Source organism: Sorex araneus, chromosome 11 (assembly GCF_027595985.1).
Source record: "Sorex araneus isolate mSorAra2 chromosome 11, mSorAra2.pri, whole genome shotgun sequence".
NCBI lineage: Eukaryota > Metazoa > Chordata > Mammalia > Eulipotyphla > Soricidae > Sorex > Sorex araneus.
Window position 1 is genome coordinate 30,968,811 of NC_073312.1, and position 19,838 is coordinate 30,988,648.

The window sequence follows — 19,838 nt, forward strand, 5'->3', positions numbered from 1 at the left end:
GGGCAGCCCCTGACACCCCTCCTTTGACCACAACGACACACTTCTGCCTCTCCCACTGTCCTACTCTGCCTCCAGTGGGGCCATTGGAGCTCCCAACTGCAAGTCACTTTGGCAGGGCTGAGGCTGAACCTGTAGATCTCCCAGAAGATTAGATGTGCTGTAGGTCTTATTTATCCCTGTGTCTTTGGTTAGGAGTGAAGAGAAGTGGTACTTAGGACACCCCCACAGAGGGCTATGGCAAAATTTAGTAAACCATAGCTTTTTCCTAGGAACCAGTACCCCGCTTCCCCTTCCTGCACCTCTTTAGGATTAAAATGCTGCCTACCAACGCCAGAACCACAAAGGCTGCCTTGTTCATGCAGCACAGTGTTGACTTTGTGTAAAGTTTTCCAGATGTGCCCCCATTGTGTAGCCAGCCCCCATCATGTACTGAGGGACTTCCTGGCACACCGCTCAGCAGGCACACCTCCTTCAAATTACAGTCAGAAACTTTGCTTGTTGTGTTCTTGGTTCAGTGCAAATGGATCAAGACCTAGTTCATTTTCTTTTAGATTCAAGAAAATTTAAACTCACAATTTTTCTTTTCATTTTCCTTTGAAGTTATCATTTGGTGTGTCATTTTATCTTTCTTTTTTCTGTTTTATTGCGTTTCAAGAGGACTCATAGTTATTACAGGGTAACATTATTCCTGAGGCATAGGTTTGAATAAGTAAAACGCTCCACTTTTCTTTTCCTGGTCCCTCTTCCACACTGAGAAGGAAGCGAAGGAATGTCACTGAGCACTAACTGCAGACAAAAGCACTGTGCTCGGTGTTATGCTTGGACTTTGTTGTTGATTTTTTTTTCTTTATGGCTCACACCTGGCAATGCAGAGGGGTTACTCCTGGCTCTGCACTCAGGAATCACCCCTGGCAGTGCTCAGGGGACCATATGGGATGCTGGGAATCAAATCCGGGTCGGTTGCGTGCAAGGCAATTGCCCTACCCGCTGTACTATTGCTCCAGCCCCCAATTGTTGAAGTTTTTAATACCTCTCAACTAGTTTTTTTTTTTCTGATTTAGTAATCTCAGAAAGAGAATCTTTCCCAGGATCCCATTGTTAGTAAAATAGAGTAGTCGTGTTTTGACCTTAGGTCCACCTAATTTCATCACCTTTCTGCTACACGATTATAGAGAGATGGTGAAAGGGTGAGTGGGTGAGTGGCTTTATGGAGGGAATGAGAGAAGGATGTATTTCACAAATAACTTGAATCAAAGAAGGCATGGCTTGCTAGGGTGTAGTAGGGTGTAGGAGAGAACAGTGAATGTCTTTAAAAGGAAGCATTTTTATCACGGTAATGAGCATCAACTAAGATGGGGAGATTCACTTTTTTTGTGTTGTGTAAATGTTCTAGCCTAACACATCATTCACAAAACATACTTTGAGAAAACCGCAACCATTGAGTGCTTTTTGAGGGCGAGAGAGTTTTAAAGTTATCCATCCTACCCGCAAAAGACTGGGACAAATGCCCAAGTTACATAATTTCCTGAATAGTACAGGTTCTTGCTTCCAAATGTGGAGCCTCCTCCGGTAATTTGTCCCCCTGTGACCCCTCCAAATAAGACTGAGTGTCTTAATCTTAACATTTAATGAAACACTTGCTGACAAGTCTCGACCCTTTATTGACAGGGAGCTACCTCTGCAGAAGGGAGATATCGTTTACATATATAGGCAGATTGATCAGAACTGGTACGAAGGAGAGCACCACGGCCGCGTGGGTATCTTTCCCCGCACCTACATCGAGGTACTGCATGTGGTCCTTGTCTTCCTACAGAAAATCCCGGTTGTACCCAAACCCTTGATCATTTGCCAAAATGCTTGCATTTTGTTTTACTTTTTTTTTTATCTCCCCTTCTCTTCTCATTTCCCCCCTCTTTCTTCCTTTTCCTTTTCTCTTTTGCCTTTAACTTTCTCAGCTGCTTCCTCCTGCTGAGAAGGCTCAGCCCAAAAAGTTGCCGCCAGTGCAGATTTTGGAATATGGAGAAGCTATTGCTAAGTTTAACTTTAATGGTGATACACAAGTAGAAATGTCATTCAGAAAGGTAAGTCGTCCCTTGCTTTGGAGCATATTGGATGGTACTGTTGCCAGGGAGGCTGGGGGAGCGTGGCACAGGGGTGCACACCATCCATACTCCAGTGAGCTGTTAACCTGCTCAAGGGCTGTGTCAAAGGCTTTTCTGAGGCAGGTGTAACAAGAACACTTTGCCTTGCCGCATCTTCCAGGGTGAGAGGATCACACTGCTTCGACAGGTGGATGAGAACTGGTACGAGGGGAGGATTCCAGGGACGTCCCGCCAAGGCATCTTCCCCATTACGTATGTGGATGTGCTCAAACGGCCACTGGTCAAGCACCCCGTGGATTACATCGACCTGCCTTTCTCGTCCCCAAGTCGGAGCACTGCCGCAAGCCCCCAGGTACCAAAGCTTCTCATCTCTGGTGTTCACAGTCAAAATGGCACACCCACCGTATTTACCGCACACGGCCTCTCTGGCATGGTTCTTCAGGGTGATTGAGAACCGTCTGGAGCAATGTGGGATATCCACACTGGGGTGTGTTTTCTTGAGTAAAAATGACATTGGCCTAGCAGTTGGTGGCAGAATATTAGCTCAAGGGAAAAGAAAGCATCTAAGTTGATTACTCTGGGAATAAGATGACTAAGGAAAAAGATATGAAGCTTTATTAGTTGGCCCCAAACTCTGGGCTAGGAGCATCCCATCCTGGGCCGTCACCCAGTGTGGTTCTCAGTCAGCTCATTGGTCATATTGACCTACAGAAGGTAAAGATCCAGAGTATTGTGGTAAGCCGAAATCCAGTTGGGAATCAGGCATCCCCTCTACTTTGGGCCAAAACGAAGGTTGATTATCGAATGTTTGCTTTTCTGATCATTATGAGCAAACTCATTTTGAGAACAGAAGTTATTCTAAACTTGTCCCCCCTTTCCCCAAACCAAGAAAATATTAGGCCCATGGGCTCAGGAGGGGCCCTGGGGTGACTTCCTGTGCAAGACACTGATCATTCTGTGTGGCATGTGTCAGGAGGAAGCCAGAGGGAAGTGTGGGACCAGGGATTGGGGTGACACTTGTTTGGTGCCTCTTTTCTCATCACCCAGTCATTTCCCCTTCTTCCGTTTTCTCAGCAGTGACCCTAGAGGTGGCTCTTGGCTGAGAGCCTTGCCTCGGGCTGTCCCAGGGACACCTGTGCAGTGAGCCCCCGGGCCCTGTGATTTGCTCAGCAGGGTGATGCTTGTGTGGGTCATTCCACTTTGGGACAATATGGGAAACTCAAATTGGTTTTTCACTTGACCTCGGCCTGGCAGTAGAAATTCAGGTGGCTGCATTGCTCACACTCCTGTCCGGAAGCTTCTTGGCTGCACATATCCCCCTCAACCCCTCCCCCACTCTGCTCAAGGGAGTAAAACTCCAAGAGGGGCCAGGGCAGTGCAGTGGTGGAAACCTTTTCTCCTGTTTCTGCGTCACACTGCAGAGGTGATGGGGTGGGATGGCGGAGAGGACTCCCAGCGTGTCCCTTTGAGTGTCTGATTGTGAAAACCAGGCTGGCACCACAGTCTCTGCCCAAAGGGGACCCCTTCTCCCATCCTCATCCCACTTCTCCCATCCTTCGTCTGCACACACATGTTGCATGCACATGCAGGTGCCCACCCAAATCCCATTTTCTCTCTGAACCTAACCCAGTGATTTCCTTTTCGGGCACCAGTGTGCCTGCTCGTCTGGCCCCCTCCTCCCTCTCTGTATATCCCCCATGCTGGCTGTCCTTCTTTCTCCTTTATGCTGACACTTTTGCTTCTTTCCTTTCTTTTCCTCTCTCCTTTTCTGTTTAAGTTTCCCAGTCACGGCAAGGAGCTCATGCCAGCCCCCCGATCTATACCCTCCCCTCACCGAGCCCTGTCCCCTGAGATGCATGCTGTCACCTCTGAGTGGATCTCACTGACTGTCGGGGTCCCAGGCCAGCGTTCTCTGGCACTGACGCCTCCCTTGCCTCCTCTGCCAGAGGCTTCCATCTATAACACGGACCCCTTGACTTTTTTGTCAAGACCCAGTCCCTCGCTGTCCGTCAGCCTCCCCCATCTGAATTGGTCAGACCGTCCCGCCCCATACTCTGCTGTTTCCCCACTGGCTCTGCCTGCCCCTGACAGAACCTACTCTCCAGAGCCCAGTGCTCAGACTGCCCGTCAGCTCAACGGAGCCAGTGGCGTCCACATGTCACCTCCTGGTGTCCACCAGTATAGCTTCTCCCAGCCACCAGTGCCCCCCAGGAGCTCTGATAGGGTCATCTCAGAGCTTAGCAATGCCTTTAGCAGCCAGGGAAGGCAGCAGCCGTGGCAGGAAGAGAGCGGACAGTCTGAGCGGAAAGCAGAGAGAGAGGCAGGTGAGAGAGGCCTCGGCGGACCCAAGATCTCTAAGAAGAGCTGCTTGAAGCCATCAGACGTGGTCAGGAGCCTGAGCACTGAACAGAGACTCTCAGATCTCCACAGTCCCGAGGAGAGCCGGCCCAGCAAGCCCCTGGGTGGCCCTTTTCTGGGAAGGGAGACTGAGCAGCCAGACCTTCCTAGAGGTGGCGAGCAGGCTGAGAGGAAGGCCGCTCAGACTGCTGTGAGCCAGGTAGGCCTGCGGCATGACTGTGTGTGCCTTCGTCTCACCGGGCAGGGCGGGCCACCACGGTCCGCCTGCTGAGGCCAAGTGGATGCTCGCGAGAACTGTTTGCTTGCTTGGGGAATATTAATGTTGTCCAGGAGGGTGCAGGGCTCAAAGTGTTAGATCTGAGGAGGGTTGGAAGCAAAGGACAGGCTAAGTTCTGGACTTTTAACGGGATTCAGAAGTTACCCACTCCTTCCTGGGGTGGGGGCTGATGGCAGCCTGTGAGAAGGAAGGGCTTCCTCACGCTCCCTGTGTGCTCAGAGAGCCGCCTCAGTCCGCTCTGACTAACCCCGCAGAAGTCTCCAGGCTGCGGTTTGGCTCACTGTGGCTTGGTTTTGTGTGAGATGCACTTTGTATCCATAATCTGTGGTGCTCTGCCAGTGCTCAGCTGTCAGCTCTTCGTTCTGTCTCATGTTTGTGTGGTACCGTGGACACTGTTCACTGACGAACAAGCACATTTTGGTTCTGGAACGAACAGAATGTGCCGTACCAGGTACTGGGGTCCTAACAGATAGGGCCCTCCGGGGGGCAGGCCGGGTCTTTAGGTGACTTTTCATCTTCTCTCGGGTCAGCCTCCGTAATTTCAGGATCCTGATCAAGAAGGTCTCAGGGTGTTTTGAGGACTGAATAGTTGGGTGGGACATTAATGTGGTGCTTATATGATTCTCATTTTGACTGCTGTTTAGTAACCCCCCAAAAGTTAAAGGCTTTGGGCAGCTTCTCCAAGTAGCTAGGTCTGGATGCCTGTTCTTACTAATTGTGTGGGAATTACTTCCTCTCTCTGAGCTTCATTTCAGGAGTGGGTGAAAGGATTCCCCAAAGCAGTGTCCCCTGAGTCCTCTGCACAGGGACTAGAAACAAAACACCAACACTTTGTAGATAGAAGCTTTGGGGCTCCCATCTCTAGCCACTCCTGAAGCAGAGAAAATTCTAGAATGTCTTTAGTATCACATGGATTCTTTAAAATGCCCCCAAACCATTTGTTGTCTAATACCCATAGTAGACTGTGCTTAAACTTCAGACCTGCCATTCCAGTTTCCCTTTAAAACTATGTTTATTTGCTCAACAAATTTTTATTTTTTGATTTTGGGGTCACACCTGGCGATGCACAGGGGTTACTCCTGGCTCATGCACTCAGGAATTCCTCCTGGCTGTGCTCAGTTCAGTAACCCCCCAAAAGTTAAAAGGACCATATGGGATGCTGGGAATCAAACCCGGGTCGGCTACATGCAAGGCAAATGCCCTATCCACTGTGCTATCACTCCAGCCCTCCAAATATTGTCTCAAGGCTTCTGTGCAAAGTACAAGGGCCGTTATCTTCTTGCTTGTTGGGAGTTTCACAACAGGAAGAGACACAGAGACAGGCAGACAACAGAGTCACAAGGGCAGTCACGGAGGTTTGGAGGCCACAGGAGCACAGAGACCCATCACCCGACCTCCAGCTCTAGGCCAGTGACTGAAAATGGAGGATTCATTGCTGCAGAAAGTGGTAGTATAGGACAGTGGTAAATGATCAGGCTAGCAAGTGAATTGAGTCACAGTGTCTCATGTATCAAGTAGGAGTAAAAGTAATCCCTCCCTTCAGGGCTGTCACAAAGATTCCGTGTGGTAATGCATGTACTGTGGTGCGTTCCATGTGGAGAAAGCCCATACGTGGGTTGTTGCTGTATCCTCCAGGTGGGTTCATGGGAGAATTTCAATACCTGGGGAGGGCTTTGCCTGGCCCTGGAGCAGGTGCTCCTGGAATGTGCCCAGTGAAGAAGAAAAGGAAGTATCCCATTCAGGAGAAAATGGGTCATTGGGGGAATGGTAGCGAAGTAGTTGGTTGAGAGGAATTCAAAGTCTGTGCCACAGGAACAGTTCTGTACATGTTTTAGGTGGAACTTGGGGCCTGGAACCCTGGTTACTGTCAGCAGTGAGTCATCCCTGTGACCAGCTTCCAGGCCTTGCGTGGACAGGAAGTGTATATCGTGCCAGAGCTATGAGTGAGGCGAGGTTATACATCCCCTTCCTAACAGAGGAGGGGAGCTGGGGAGCTGGCAACATGGAACTCAACAAACTTGCTGAAAATTCATTTTCCTTGCGTGATGGGTGTCGGACCTCAAGTATGCAACTTCCTGTCCCCTCCCTTCCTCTTGTTCTTCTAGCACAGCCACTTCTGCATGGCTGTACTTGGGCTATGGGCCTTGGCCTGGCTCCCTATCAAGAGCCAAAGACTTGGGGGAAAAAAGACTCTGGCCTACTCCTCTCCCACTCCAACCAACCACTTCCTTTTCTCATTGTGCAGCTGGAAGCAGGAGTGTGCAGCTTTGGAAATGGAGGTCCTCCCAAGAAACGTTCTACCTGTCAGGGGCCTCTTTAAGAGCTAGAGATGGAAAGCCTATCAGAAGGTCACAAACTCAGGCTGGGTCACTGACCGGGTTAAATGCATACCAGGCTTGTTATCAGGAAATTACCAGCTAGTATTTTCCTGGTTGTGGGAATACTAGTTTATTCTAGTTGTTGGGACACTTGATTGGCTCTAAGAAGTGGAGGGGATTTTACCTGGGATCCATATATGAAAAGGCATTTTGAAATGTTCCAGTCATTTTCTCTTTTATTTGAGCATTTCGGAAATTCTAAATGCTTAGGAGAGGAGGAGAGTGCTGCATGTCATTGGGGGGTTCCCATTGCCTTCCGCTCCTGTTGCCTTCCATACCCTCCTCATGGGCATAGAAGCCTCATACAACCTGACCGTATAGATGGCAGCCAGCCTCACCTTCCAGTGCTTCCCCTGATCATCACCTGAGTACCTGCCACTTGTCCTTCTCCTAGCCACTTGGATGTTCCTTCTTCCAGGAAACCTTTCCCGACTACCTCCCTTACCATCAAGATAGGATTAAATGCTCTAACTTTATACTTTCGAAACCTCTGCTCCTGACCTGCACAATCCTTCTCAGCTCTGCCCTGTTCACCCTTTTGATGCCTGTGTCACCATTAGAGGATTAGTGTCCCAAGGCTGCAACTATGGCACAGGATATCTGAAAGTCACTCAGTAAATATTTATAGAATGAAAGAAAAGATGAAAAATTACTGATCCCATCTAAAGGGCTGTTGATCCCACTGAAGGAATAAGACATGTTTTGGAACTCTTTTTATTGATTCAGATTCTGTGATTTATAGTACTGTTAATCTTTGATGATAGTTTCCTCTGTATGGATTTCCACACCACAACCATCACTGTTACAAGTGATTTTAATGTCCACAGGATAGGAGAGTCATACACAGTTCATTCTAAAAGTTTGGTATAGGAGCAGGTCATAAGTTTCAGGACAGAGGTTGGAAGGTGAGAAAAGGTGACATCTGATTTGAGGCGAAAGAATAGAGAGATTTAGCTAAGTACTAGCATGGAGGGACTGGAGCAATAGCACAGTGGGTAGAGCGTTTGCCTTGCGCGTGGCCGACCCAGGTTCAATTCCTCCATCCCTCTTGGAGAGCCGGGCAAGCTACCGAGAGTATCCCACCTGCAAGGCAGAGCCTGGCAAGCTCGCTGTGGCGTATTCGATCTGCCAAAAACAGTAACAACAAGTCTCACAATGGAGGCGTCACTGGTGCCTGCTCAAGCAAATCAATGAACAATGGGATGATAGTGCTGCAGTGCTACTAGCAAGGTGGGAGAGGGCAGCATTCAAGAAGGCTAAGTCTTCAGCAAAGGTCCAGAAACAGAAAGTGGGGTGGGGAGGGGCAAGTGCTTAGTTGCAGAGGGTATAGGATGGATGGGAAGGAGGAGTCTGGGGTAGCAGCTGGGAGCAGAGCTGTGGAGTTTGGTGCTACAGTTATTTATTAGCATCTGCTACTCTCAGTCCTCTTCCCTAGGCATCTTTCTTAGCTGACTTTTGGGACGTACTTGTCAAACTTCCCTGCTTGGGGCTAAGTCGATGCTTTGCTCCTTTCCTCCCATTAGTCACCTGTTTCAGGCCCACCCCAGATCCCTTTACCCACAACTCTGCAGACCTGCAAACAAACATTTCTTTTGTGAAATATCTGACTTTTCACTCCTTTGTGAATTCCCAAACTGCTCCCTCATTGGGTTGGTTTGTTGTGTGTGTGTCCTCTGCACAGAAGCAGGTGAGTGAGGTGCAGAGTTGGAGTCTGGGTGAACTGGGTTTGAGTCGAAAGAGTTGTGTTAGAAGTGGCCAGACCTGACTTCCACTCCCAGCTCTGCCATTTGCCTGCCGGGGAGGTTCTTTCATCCAGTTCACTTAGTACCCCTGTCTGGCAGTTTCCCTGTCATTAATAAAAGATCCAGACAAGAAGAGAATTGAAGTTCTTTGTAGCTTTCATAGTCTATGATTAGGTACAAATCCTGTTGGAATTTCAATAGAAAGGAGAAAGAAGAACAACTATAAAATTTTAAATAGATGGTATATTGTACACCTGCAAACCTTCACAGTTGAAAAGTGAAAGCTTTTCCTTTTGTTTGTTTTTTAAGGAACACATTAACTAAATGAACAAAAATATACAATGGCATATAAAATGTGTTATGACTTCAGAGTTACCTGACAGGTTCTTGGGTTTTATTTTGCTGTACATCATTTTGATCGAGAAAGTTAAGAATGACAGATCAAGAAAGAAAAAGAAACAGTGATTTCAGAAATCTCCCATTATTTGCATTGCCACATATTTACTTAGCTTCCTCAAGAAACAAGCTCAAAATGTCAACTCATGCACAGACTTGGTTTTTAAGATGTTCCTACAGTTGTGAGAGAGCCTCATCGAATTTCTAAGTTTAAAAGAACCTTTAGGGTTCATCTATGAGTGAGTCACAACTTTTTTTCTCGGTCACATAACCTTTGATAATCTGAAGTTAGCCAAATATGCTAGGCCAGTTAGTTTGAGGAAGAAGGTGGAACACACTTGTCATTTTCATAAAGTGTCAAAAAGTTCACACCTGAGTTCATTCAAGAACTTTCCTGGAACCCAGACTAAGAACTCCTAATCTATATGATTTTTAAGAAGAGTTGGGAGAAAGGAAGCCTGGAAAAAAGGGATAGAATTTGTGATGACGGTTTAGGTTCCAAAGGTTAGAACCCAAACAGTAAAAATCAAGTGCATGAAATTTGACATGAAATTATTCTAGAAAGTCCTGTGTCCTCAAATTCATTATCTGAGAAGCACAAGAACAGACTTCTACCTTAAAGAAAGGAAGAGAGGAAAAAATACTTAGCTGATGACAGAAGGATGTGCTTCGGTGACTTCACAGGGATTGCCCCTCACTTAGTGGAAACTAGGTTAGTTCCCAGAATGATAAGAACAAAGGCTTAGGCCTGGGAATCAGACATAGAGGGGAAAACATGTGATACAACTTGCAAGAACCAGAAGGAAATTTTAAATGTTAAGCTATCCAGCTAAACATGGGAAATGTTTTCCTTTGACTCATACGGAAGGGAAATCTCTAAATAAACACCAAGGGTGTTTAACCATTTATGGGATGGGAAGAGATATTGTCTACAGTTCTTAAAAAATCTTTATAATCAGCAGGTATGTTTTCACCACTTATAGTAGGGGATAGAAGGCCAAAGCTTAAATGTCCTCCCCTATAACAGTGTTTAGAGAGATTATCAAGATCAGTAGAAGTCCCAAGGCCAGCTGCAGAGTACTGGGCATGTCCAGTTTGACATCTGGCATCTCTGACTGCTCTGAGGGCTCCTCCGGCTGCACACAGACCCACAGGACCAGATCATAATTATTGAGCTAATAGAGAGATTAAATTAGATATCCTGGAGATGTAGCTGGAACTCATTAAATACCTATGTGGGGCTGGAGTGATAGCCCAGTGGGCTGGGCACTTGCCTTGCACTCTGCTAACCTAGATTTGTTCCCCAGAATCCCATATGGTCCCTCAAGCTTTACAGGTAGTAAACCCTGAGCACAGAGCCAGGAATAATCCCTGAGTACTGCCAGGTGTCACCCAAATAAACAAAATTAAAATACCTGATGCATGATACAGAGGAAACAGGGTAAAGTAGTTGGCCTGTCCCTGCCTACTTACTCTTCCTTAACAGAGGAAAGTGGGAGTGACAACAGGGGAACAAGGTAGAAGATGGGGAAATCATTTACTGTGAGCTACACAAACCCAGAACATTAAAAAAATGTGGAATTTATATTCTACACCCAAATATTTATCCTTATTCTCTCCTACCTTGAGTACAAAGCACCTTCTTGGAAAGCTTTTGGTTTCTTGATTCTTGAATGTGCATTTCCCATTACCCCTCTAATGGTTTCAGGGAAGAAACAGAAGACCACATTAGAGATTCAGGTAAGAAGGTGTTTAAGTTTTATGTTTAAGTTAAGAAGGTTGGGCGTTTAAGTTTTATGTTGTAATCTGATTCAAATAACTAAACAGCTACTACGGCGTCAAATGCAAGGAGATCAAGTCTAGGATGGTAAACGGTTGAACTAATTGGTTATAATTAGCCTGCATTAATCTTTCTCAGTAAATCCTAGAGAACTCAGTGGAAGCAGAGACTATCTGGAGCATCCTGTGGTAGTTTTAAGAGTTAAAACTCCCTGCCAAAAGCTAGCCTCCACCCACTTTTGCAGTCAAAAGCCCTCCTCCACCCAGTCTCCAGGGGGCAGTGTGGGCAGAGCTGCCCCACTTTAGCCCATTAGCCCTGGTCCAGAATTTATCCTTGATTCATGGAAATGGCATTCACAGAGTCATAAAAGACCTTTATGTGAAGTCTAATGAAGACCTTTATATGAAGTCCAGTGAAGTTAACCATTGATGTCAGAGAGATAATACAGTGGGGAGGGCATTTGCCTTGCATGCCCAAGTTTGAGCCCTTGCACTCCATATGATCTCCTGAGCACTACCAGAGGTAATTCCTCAGTACAGAGCTAGAAGTAACCCCTGAGTACCACCACGTGCGGTCCAAAGTCATACATTAGCGTCAGAGCTGACCAGACCCCAACCAATGTCCTCTGAGAGGTCAGTATAAGTCACCAGAAAGGTGGGCTGAAGTTCCAGAAGCTGAGATGCTCTGGGGTGTGAGATGAGTCTTGGACCTCTCAGACTGGTTAGGGGAGCAGAAAAGACTCCTAATATTTCTGGAGGATCTGGTCACCCTGAGGTTGAGTTCATCCACGTCTTTGTCTCCAGGGCTTCCTGCTGTTCTTTAGCCCAGGGACAGTTTATTTTGGGTTTCAGTCTTTGGCTCACAACCAAAGAGGATGCTTAGTAACCCCAGCAGTAGTACCAGGTGCTTTGTGGATCCAGAGGGATTAACAGCACCCCTGGGAATGCAGGATCAGGTATCTGAGGGACTTGTGTGAACTGAAGAACTGAGGCAACCACACAGGGAGGCGGGATTCCTCGCTGCAGAGAGCAAAGAGCAAAGGAAGGCTTCTGGAGGGGCTTCCTGCGTGGTATCCACAGAGATGGGCAAATGCAGTCTCTTGATCAAATGTCATCCGCATGCAGAGGAGGTTGGGCATTATTTTCCTAAACATGAAACTGGAATGCATCCCCAAGAGTCCAAAATGTACTGCACATGAGATAATCCTCTCTTTATTCTTAACCTTGGATGAGGTCCTGGCGAGAACTTGTGCCCACTTTTAAGTTTACATGAGGGCAAATACTAAAGGGCTGAGAGCAGCAGTGTCAATTAGAAATAGAAAGCAGTCTCAGGTTTTCCCAGGGTAAAATGGCCCAGGTACATTTAATTTTCATAATATATTATGGAACCAAAGTATCTAAAATAATATTTAAATGTACAATCAAAGATCAGAGATACAGTAGAGCAGGAAAAGTTCTTGCCTTGCTTGTGGCCAACCCAGATTTGATACCCAGCACCCCATATCGTCCTATGAGCAACACCAGGAGTCAGCCCTGAGTACTGCAGAGCCAGCATCTGAGCATTTTGGGTGTGGCCCAGCACCACACAAAAAATTAAATAAGAAAAACTTTAATATATGCACATTAATATGAAAATGAAATTTTGTGTGTTACATTTACACCTTTCGATATGCCAAAAACAGTAACAACAAGTCTCACAAATGGAGACGTTACTAGTGCCCACTTGAACAAATTGATGAGCAATGGGATGACAGTGACAGTGACACTTAAACCTTGTTCTTTCAGGCTGTATCTCCAGTGCTCATTCACGAGGCAGGGGGACTGCTGGCTACTGTACTGGGCACCGTAGGAAGAGTGAGAGAGAAAGAGAGAGCTGAGAACTATGTATAGCTATAAAGTGGGGCTAACAAAAGGAAAACTGATGCCAAGGGGAAAAACAAAAGTGTTTAAAGTGATGGGCAGATTCCTGTGATAGAAGTAAATTGTTTGTTATCTTCACTGAGGGTCTGCCTGTGAGACAGACAGACAGACAGACAGACAGACAGATACACACACACACACACATTCTCTTGCATTTGAGCCTGTATAAGGTTCAGATCCGAAAAATTAATTTCTAATGGGGAGAAGTTGAATCTTAGTTAATAGGAGAAATGTTGTTTATCTCTCCCTCTTCATGGCTTCCCCAGATAATAAGAAACTGGGTCTTTACTACCTGAGTTTGTTCAGATGGGAAAGCTAGGATGATGATTACCTTACAATTTAGGTGGGACCTGAGAGCAAGGAAGTTCGTGGTTGTAATATCAGAACCCCTTCTGGCACTGTGAATCCTTGAGTTAGTGATCAGACCATATTTATTACAGCACACTACTGCACGTGTATGTGCACTTCTGTGGAATAAAACCCAGGACCTACCACTAACCAACATCCCGAGCTACACTTCACCTTTTACCTGAAAGACAAAATATTCAGGACTAGAAGTGACCGTGCCTATTTGCAGGAGAGGCAGAGCTGGGAGCTGTCATTGTCACCCCAGCTCTGTCATGCCATGAGGTAGTCTGTGATGATCACACACTCCATGTGGTGGGTTTGCCACCTTGCATGAGGCTTCAGATGTTCCTGAGCTTCAGTTGCTTTCTCTGTTTCCCTCAAGTCAGGGAGTTAATGTGAGAGATGTATGTCATGGGATCTTTATGTGCTTTCAAAGCAGCTTTTTTTGTGTGTGTGCTTCATTGAAGAGAAGAAGGTAAACCAGCAGGTCCTTCTTCCTGTACTGCATCCTTCGAATCTATTTTAAGTACCAAATATTTGCTAAATGTCCATTAACCTGGGAATCTCAATTGGGAATTAAATTGGCTGGAAAACACATAAGAAAGAGATTTATGGAAGCTGTAGTGGTCGTTTCAGAAGCTGGTCTGAGTCCTATCTCTATACTGCATTTCACTGGAGGTGGTTAGGTAAGTGGCTGGAGTTTGGAAATATTTTGGCTCTTTTTAAATAAGAATTTGTATATTCATGGGGCTGAAGCAATAGTAGAGCAGGTAGGGCGTTTGCCTTGCATGCAGCCAACCCAGGTTTGATTCCCAGCATTCCATATGGTCCCCCAAGCACCGCCAGGAGTAATTCCTGAGTGCAGAGCCGGGAGTAAACCCTGAGCATTGCTGGGTGTGACCCAAAAAGAAAAAAAAAAGAATTTGTGTATTCATGAGATGTCACCAAGATCAGTCAGCCAAGGAATCTCAGGATCAGATAACTAGATAGAATGCAGATCAATAGCGTGAATGTTGTCAAAAAGAGGTGCTGTCTTTGGACGCACAACAGATGTGCTGAGTCAGAACCCCGCTTTATCCTAGGACCCTGAGTGACCCCTGTATAGTTGGAAATTTGAGAAGCATGGCTCACCAATATCCCATTGAGAAATAATCAATACAGCCTCCACTGTGCAAAATAAGTTATGTCCTTCTGCCATGTAGTAAGCACTTGGAAAATATCATTACTTCTCTTGGATATGCAGCAGCCCTGAGACTGGGACCCGAGTGGGGTTCCGTGAGGTTAGCCACCAAGCTTGTGGCAGAGGCCTGCAGGTCTCGAGACATCATAAGAGCATGAAATCAGCCCTCTCAGCCCTCTCTTGCGCAACAGGCCTGATTTAAGTGATTGCTGCCTGTTAAGGGGCTGGAAAGCTTGAAGAGGTTTCCTGAAACTGTGAAAGTGTTGAAGCGACATCCGGGTTGGTGGTTGGTCCTGCAGGAGGGCATAGCAGGGTGGCGATTGAGCAGCCTGGGAGCTTTCTTTCTCCCTAGCAGTGTCACCCAGGGAGGGAGGCAGATAGTCACTGTGGTTCTGGGTTTAAAAAGAAGGTAAGATGCTCTGCCCACCCCCTCACATCTCCAGGGCCTCTGCAGGGCTCCTTGGAGGGGAAAGTCAGCAAGAACACTGCTAAGGTGGGAATGGTCTGAGATGGAAAGAGGAAGGCCACAGGGGCCATGAGCTGAACCCAGGAGACAAGAGAGATGCTAGTGCTGTGGTTCCTCAGGAAAGGTTCTCACCCTCTCTGAGCCTCTCTATAAAACAAGTGAGTGGGCTGCAAAACAGTTCTAATGGCTCTTTAAAAAGACCAGGGGCAGGAAAGGGAGGCAAGGGTAGTGCTGTGGCTTGTGGTTACTATGATGTGTTAAGTCGAGGATTTCCCTTAGGATAGCTCCTTAAATATTTCGTTTGGCAGGGAACTGGAGCAATAGTACGGTAGGTAGGGCGTGTCCCTTGCATGTGGCTGACCCCGGTTCAATCTTTGGCACCCCAGATGGTCCCCCATGCCCTCCAGGAGTGATCCTTGAACACAAAGCCAGGAGCAAGCCCTGTGTATTGCTCGATGTGGCCCAGACATAAACAAAATTTAGTTTGGGAAGTTTCTAGGGCTTGGAATTGAATTCTCTGCAGTGGGGTGGGGCGGGGCGGGGTGGCGGAGTGATTGCAAACTCTCTTCTCATAAAGGGCTGGCCTTCCTGGCCCTCCTGTGGGAGCCCCACTACAGAGACAGTTGTGCTGCTCCCTGTGGCACCTGTGTGCTGGTGTCAGCTTGTGTTCCTGAGCTGGGGAGTGACGTGATGGCTTCATCTCTCCCACTGACTCGGGATGCACAGACCTATTTCTGGAAGCACATTCTGCTCTATTATGAGCTACCTGAACTCATCCCAGGGTGGGGAGTGATAGGTGCAGATTCCTCTGGGGGATTGATTTTTATTTGATACTTCAGATGTTACCAAGGAACTTTCAAAAACCTGTTTTTCGGTTTGGTTTGGTTTTTATTCGTCCCCAAATAAGGCACACCTGATTGTTTCTGGAGCCTTCTTTGCCAGAGGAGGTTCTTTTCCCGCAAGATAACCAAGACTGAACTTTGGTACAGCAGCCCTCCTGTCCAGCGGGCTGGCTGAGAGTCGGGGACCAAGCAGTTTGTGTGATGGTAGAGGTCACAGGCTCCTGCAGACAGCTCCTCTGTGTCATTCCTCTGCCATTCTAGGGGCCCCATGTTACTCATTCTCAACTCACTGGGCCATTTCATTGCCTGGATGCTTGCTTCTAACTCTGTACATTGCATTTTCTCCTGTGCTCCCACCATGTTGTCATGGAAACTCAGTGGCCGAAGGCCCCGAGTATCCGGTGTCATCGAGTATGCTGGTGTGGTATGTGTATTTGCTCATGCTTTTATTTTGAATCCGTTCCAATGTGACATCTGCTAAAATGTCTCCCTTATGATTTGCTTGATGATCACAGCCTTCTCATCATTCATTGAGAGCAGGACCTGATCTCACAGAATCTGAAAAGAGCTATGTGGTAAGATGCCTGTTGAATACAACTGCAGCTTTAAAGAGAATCTCTCCTGAATTCTAGAGTCTAGACTGGAGGAATGGCTGGTTAATTCACAGAGCCATTGTTTACAGGAATTACCTGGCTGTTGTAGTAGAGTGAGATGGTAGGCCTCCCACGCCTTCAAAAGAATTTTAAAGAGCAGAGGACTTTAGAGACAATATTTTTACTCTGCCTGACCGTGGGATTAAATTAATGTATTAGTGCATGACTGGGGGTACATATTTGCATTTTAATCCTGGAGTTATTTGTAACATTTATTCACTAATTTCAGGCCTTTAAACTGATGCCCTTTCTAAAACAAAATATTCATACTAAATTCCAAATTCTTCCTTATCTCACCTGTTTTTCCATGCTTACGCCTGGATCCCTCCTGCACTCCACTACTGGAATATCTATTTTTTTTAACCTGGATCTTCAACTCTGTTGTTTCCCTGGACTTATGTGCTTCGTCTGGAATGTTACATCTCTTCCTCTTTCTGTCTTTATTTTTTTTGTCCCCATGTTGACTGTTTTATGGGGGTTTCTGGATGTCTTGGGGCCACCTCACAGGAAGCAGTTTGCAATGAGATCATAAACATTGCCGAAAAATCTGTTCATTACTGCAGCACTGTTTCTCACCCCCTTGACTTTCATCACAAGGTATCCCCTTCTGACAATAAACCATCTTTAATCATTTCTCAGCAACCTCAAGCCCAGCAGCGAAGAGTCACCCCAGACAGGAATCAAACCTCCCAAGACTTGTAAGTACTTTTGGCGTACTTTCATTCTCACGTACTTGGTAAACACTTGGACTTAAGAATGTGGGTCATTAACTGAGGGGAAGGAACAAACAGCTTCCCTAAGGGTTGCTGGTTCAGACTATGTTTCCTGTTAGCCAGCATAACTACAGGTGGCTTGTAAATAAAAAGACATTGCAGGCTCTTGGAAGAGAGGTATGGGAGAAGAAATATTTGCTGGAGGGTGGGTCCACGTGCAAAGACTTAAACTGGAAAGGAGGGAAATTAAAGTAGGAACAGGCAGAAGAAAGCCCTTTGTTGAGTCGAGTGCCTGGAGTATCAGAGGGGGTAAAGGAAGAACTCAATGAAACAGGATACTGAGCCCAGCAAGAGTTCTGTCCAAAATGAGCATTGGTGGTAGGGGACAGTGTCCAGGCAGCGATGGTATGCAGCATTCTCCAGCCAATCTGCACGGTCTGGGCAGAGAACAGAGGAGATGTCAGGAGCTGTCTCCCAGAGTGAAGCAGGCATGAGACGTTAGGAGAGAAGGCATTCTAGAGAGACCAGGTTGGGCAGCAGACGACAAATAAATACTGCGATATCAGAATTATATTCATTTGGCAACTGACAATCTATCTGCCTCTTAATAGAGCCTTTTCTCCTAACAGGCATATCCAAGTACCAAAGTACCAAAACATTGGGCTAAATATGTAAATGTAATCACCCCTTTGGTTTTAGCGGTGGAAAATGAATCTCTTGTTTCTGTCAACTGACTCCATTTTCTTATTTCCATTCTCTTATCCACACTCCGAATTCACTGGCATCTTTTAGAAATAGTAAATGAATGGCACATAGGCACATTTTTGCTTGCAACAGTTTTGAAATATTGACTAAACTGAGGCTGGAGAGATAGTACAGTGGGTAGGGAACTTGCCACGCACTTTGAACCAGGTTTGATCCCCGGCATCCCATAAAGTCTCCAGAACTCACCAGGAATAATTCCTGAACACAGAGTCAGAAGTAACCCCGAGCATTGCCAGGTGAGGCCCAAAAAGCCTAAAAAATTAAATAAATTTAAAAAAATACTGACTAAACAGAATTATGAATTTGGTGCATAGTTGATGTTTCTTAAGTACTTGTCAAAGACATAAATAAAAGCAAAGCTTTTCCTTGTGGCCTAAGCAAATATCCAATTTCACAAGTAGTTCCAACTTTCTCAGCAACTATTGTTAGAACAGAATGTAGTCCAAATTGCCTTAGACTAGCAAGTAATTAAAAAAATTCTTAATCCCCAAAATCAAAATACTTTCAGGAGACTTTGAAAAAATAATATCCATATTTAAAAAGCAATTAATGAAATGTGTGTAGACATGCAAAATAAACTCAAGATAGTGTAGCCAGTGAGGCAACAAAAATCTTGTCTGTCATAACCACGTGAAACTAAATACAAGAACGCCTTATGACTTGCTTCTTAGAGGTCTCCCAGCCATCTCAGACTTAATTTACTTCTTATATTTGAATATATCTCCCTAATGCTGTTATTAGAGAAATAGCTCATAAAATATCCTTTTTGTTTTGTTTTGGGGCCACACTTGACAGTGCTCAGGGCTTATTCCTGGCTTTGTGCTCAGGTATCACTCCTGGCAGTACTCAAAGGATCTTATGTGGTGACAGGGATCAAACACAGGTTGGCCAAATAAGGCAAGTGCCCTATTCACTGTTTTCTCTCTCTCTCTCTCTTTCTCTCTCTCCTCCTCCCTCTCTTTCTCCCTCCCTTTCTCTCTCTCCCTCCCTCCCCCCTCTCTCACTCTCTCTTTCTCTCTCTCTCTCCCCTTTTAATACTACCACTTAGTGGGAAACACCACCTGATGCTGACTTAGTTGAAATAGGTTTGTTAGACCAATTATTTAATCCTATCAGTGTTTGAGTCATTTAATTTTAATTTTTCTTGTTTATAGATTTAGCTACCAAGCATTATATAGCTATATACCACAGAACGATGATGAATTGGAACTCCGAGATGGAGATATTGTTGATGTCATGGAAAAATGTGATGATGGATGGTTTGTTGGTGAGTGAATTCCTCATGTTTTTCTTACTACTTGTGTATTGAAGGACTAACTAGTAGTGATGAGCTATACAAAAAGCAGTGTTCTCTGCAGAGAAAGGAGAGCTTTCTCTCTTCCTGCACCATCCTTAGGAATGCTGGGCGAGCCGGTTTCTTGTTTCCTCTGAACACAGGGTGGATCACACTAATTTGAACCTCAAAACAAACTATGCCAACGCCTACTGCATTAATTCCATTTGAATTTCCATTGTGTGTATATTTGGAATTTTATTTCTAAAAACCGTTATAAAACAGATCAAGAAAAAAAAATTGAGCCTTAAGTCTTTAGCATGAAACTCAAGTGTAAATATAAACACTCCAAAGTTCATATTTATGCCAGGTTTCCAATAACTTTTATTAAAGCATCTGCTTAATTAAAAGAAAGGATTCATATTTATAATAAAAATCGGTGCATTACAGAACAGACACTTGCTTGAGAACATTCCTCTCAACAAATAACCTCACTTCACAAATTCAAAACCTCATGTCTGTAGAGCTTAAAATAAATGGCGTGGATACCTGGATAGCAAATAGAACCATTGATATTGGAACTTAGGCCCTGTCTCCCTCCATTTAGGTTCTTTCTGCCAATGCATGGATATGATTTTAAGGTCAT

The 19,838-nt window shown here is 45.7% G+C and overlaps 1 protein-coding gene across 50 annotated transcripts in view; it reads left to right on the forward strand.

Moving 5' to 3' along the window:
• Nucleotides 1–19,838, forward strand: part of SORBS1 (sorbin and SH3 domain containing 1) — a 242,969-nt gene that overhangs the window by 217,832 nt on the left and 5,299 nt on the right. For 33 of the 50 annotated variants that reach the window (XM_055119321.1, XM_055119325.1, XM_055119327.1 and 30 more), the window contains 5 exons: nucleotides 1,669–1,783; nucleotides 1,956–2,081; nucleotides 2,263–2,454; nucleotides 17,081–17,139; nucleotides 19,074–19,186. In XM_055119321.1, coding sequence (XP_054975296.1) covers nucleotides 1,669–1,783; nucleotides 1,956–2,081; nucleotides 2,263–2,454; nucleotides 17,081–17,139; nucleotides 19,074–19,186 — 605 coding nt within the window. Of the gene's footprint in view, nucleotides 1–1,668; nucleotides 1,784–1,955; nucleotides 2,082–2,262; nucleotides 2,455–3,879; nucleotides 4,660–16,303; nucleotides 16,364–16,948; nucleotides 17,140–18,714; nucleotides 18,817–19,073; nucleotides 19,187–19,838 lie in introns of all 50 variants that reach the window. The other 17 variants (XM_055119308.1, XM_055119306.1, XM_055119307.1 and 14 more) reach the window with 8 other exon arrangements.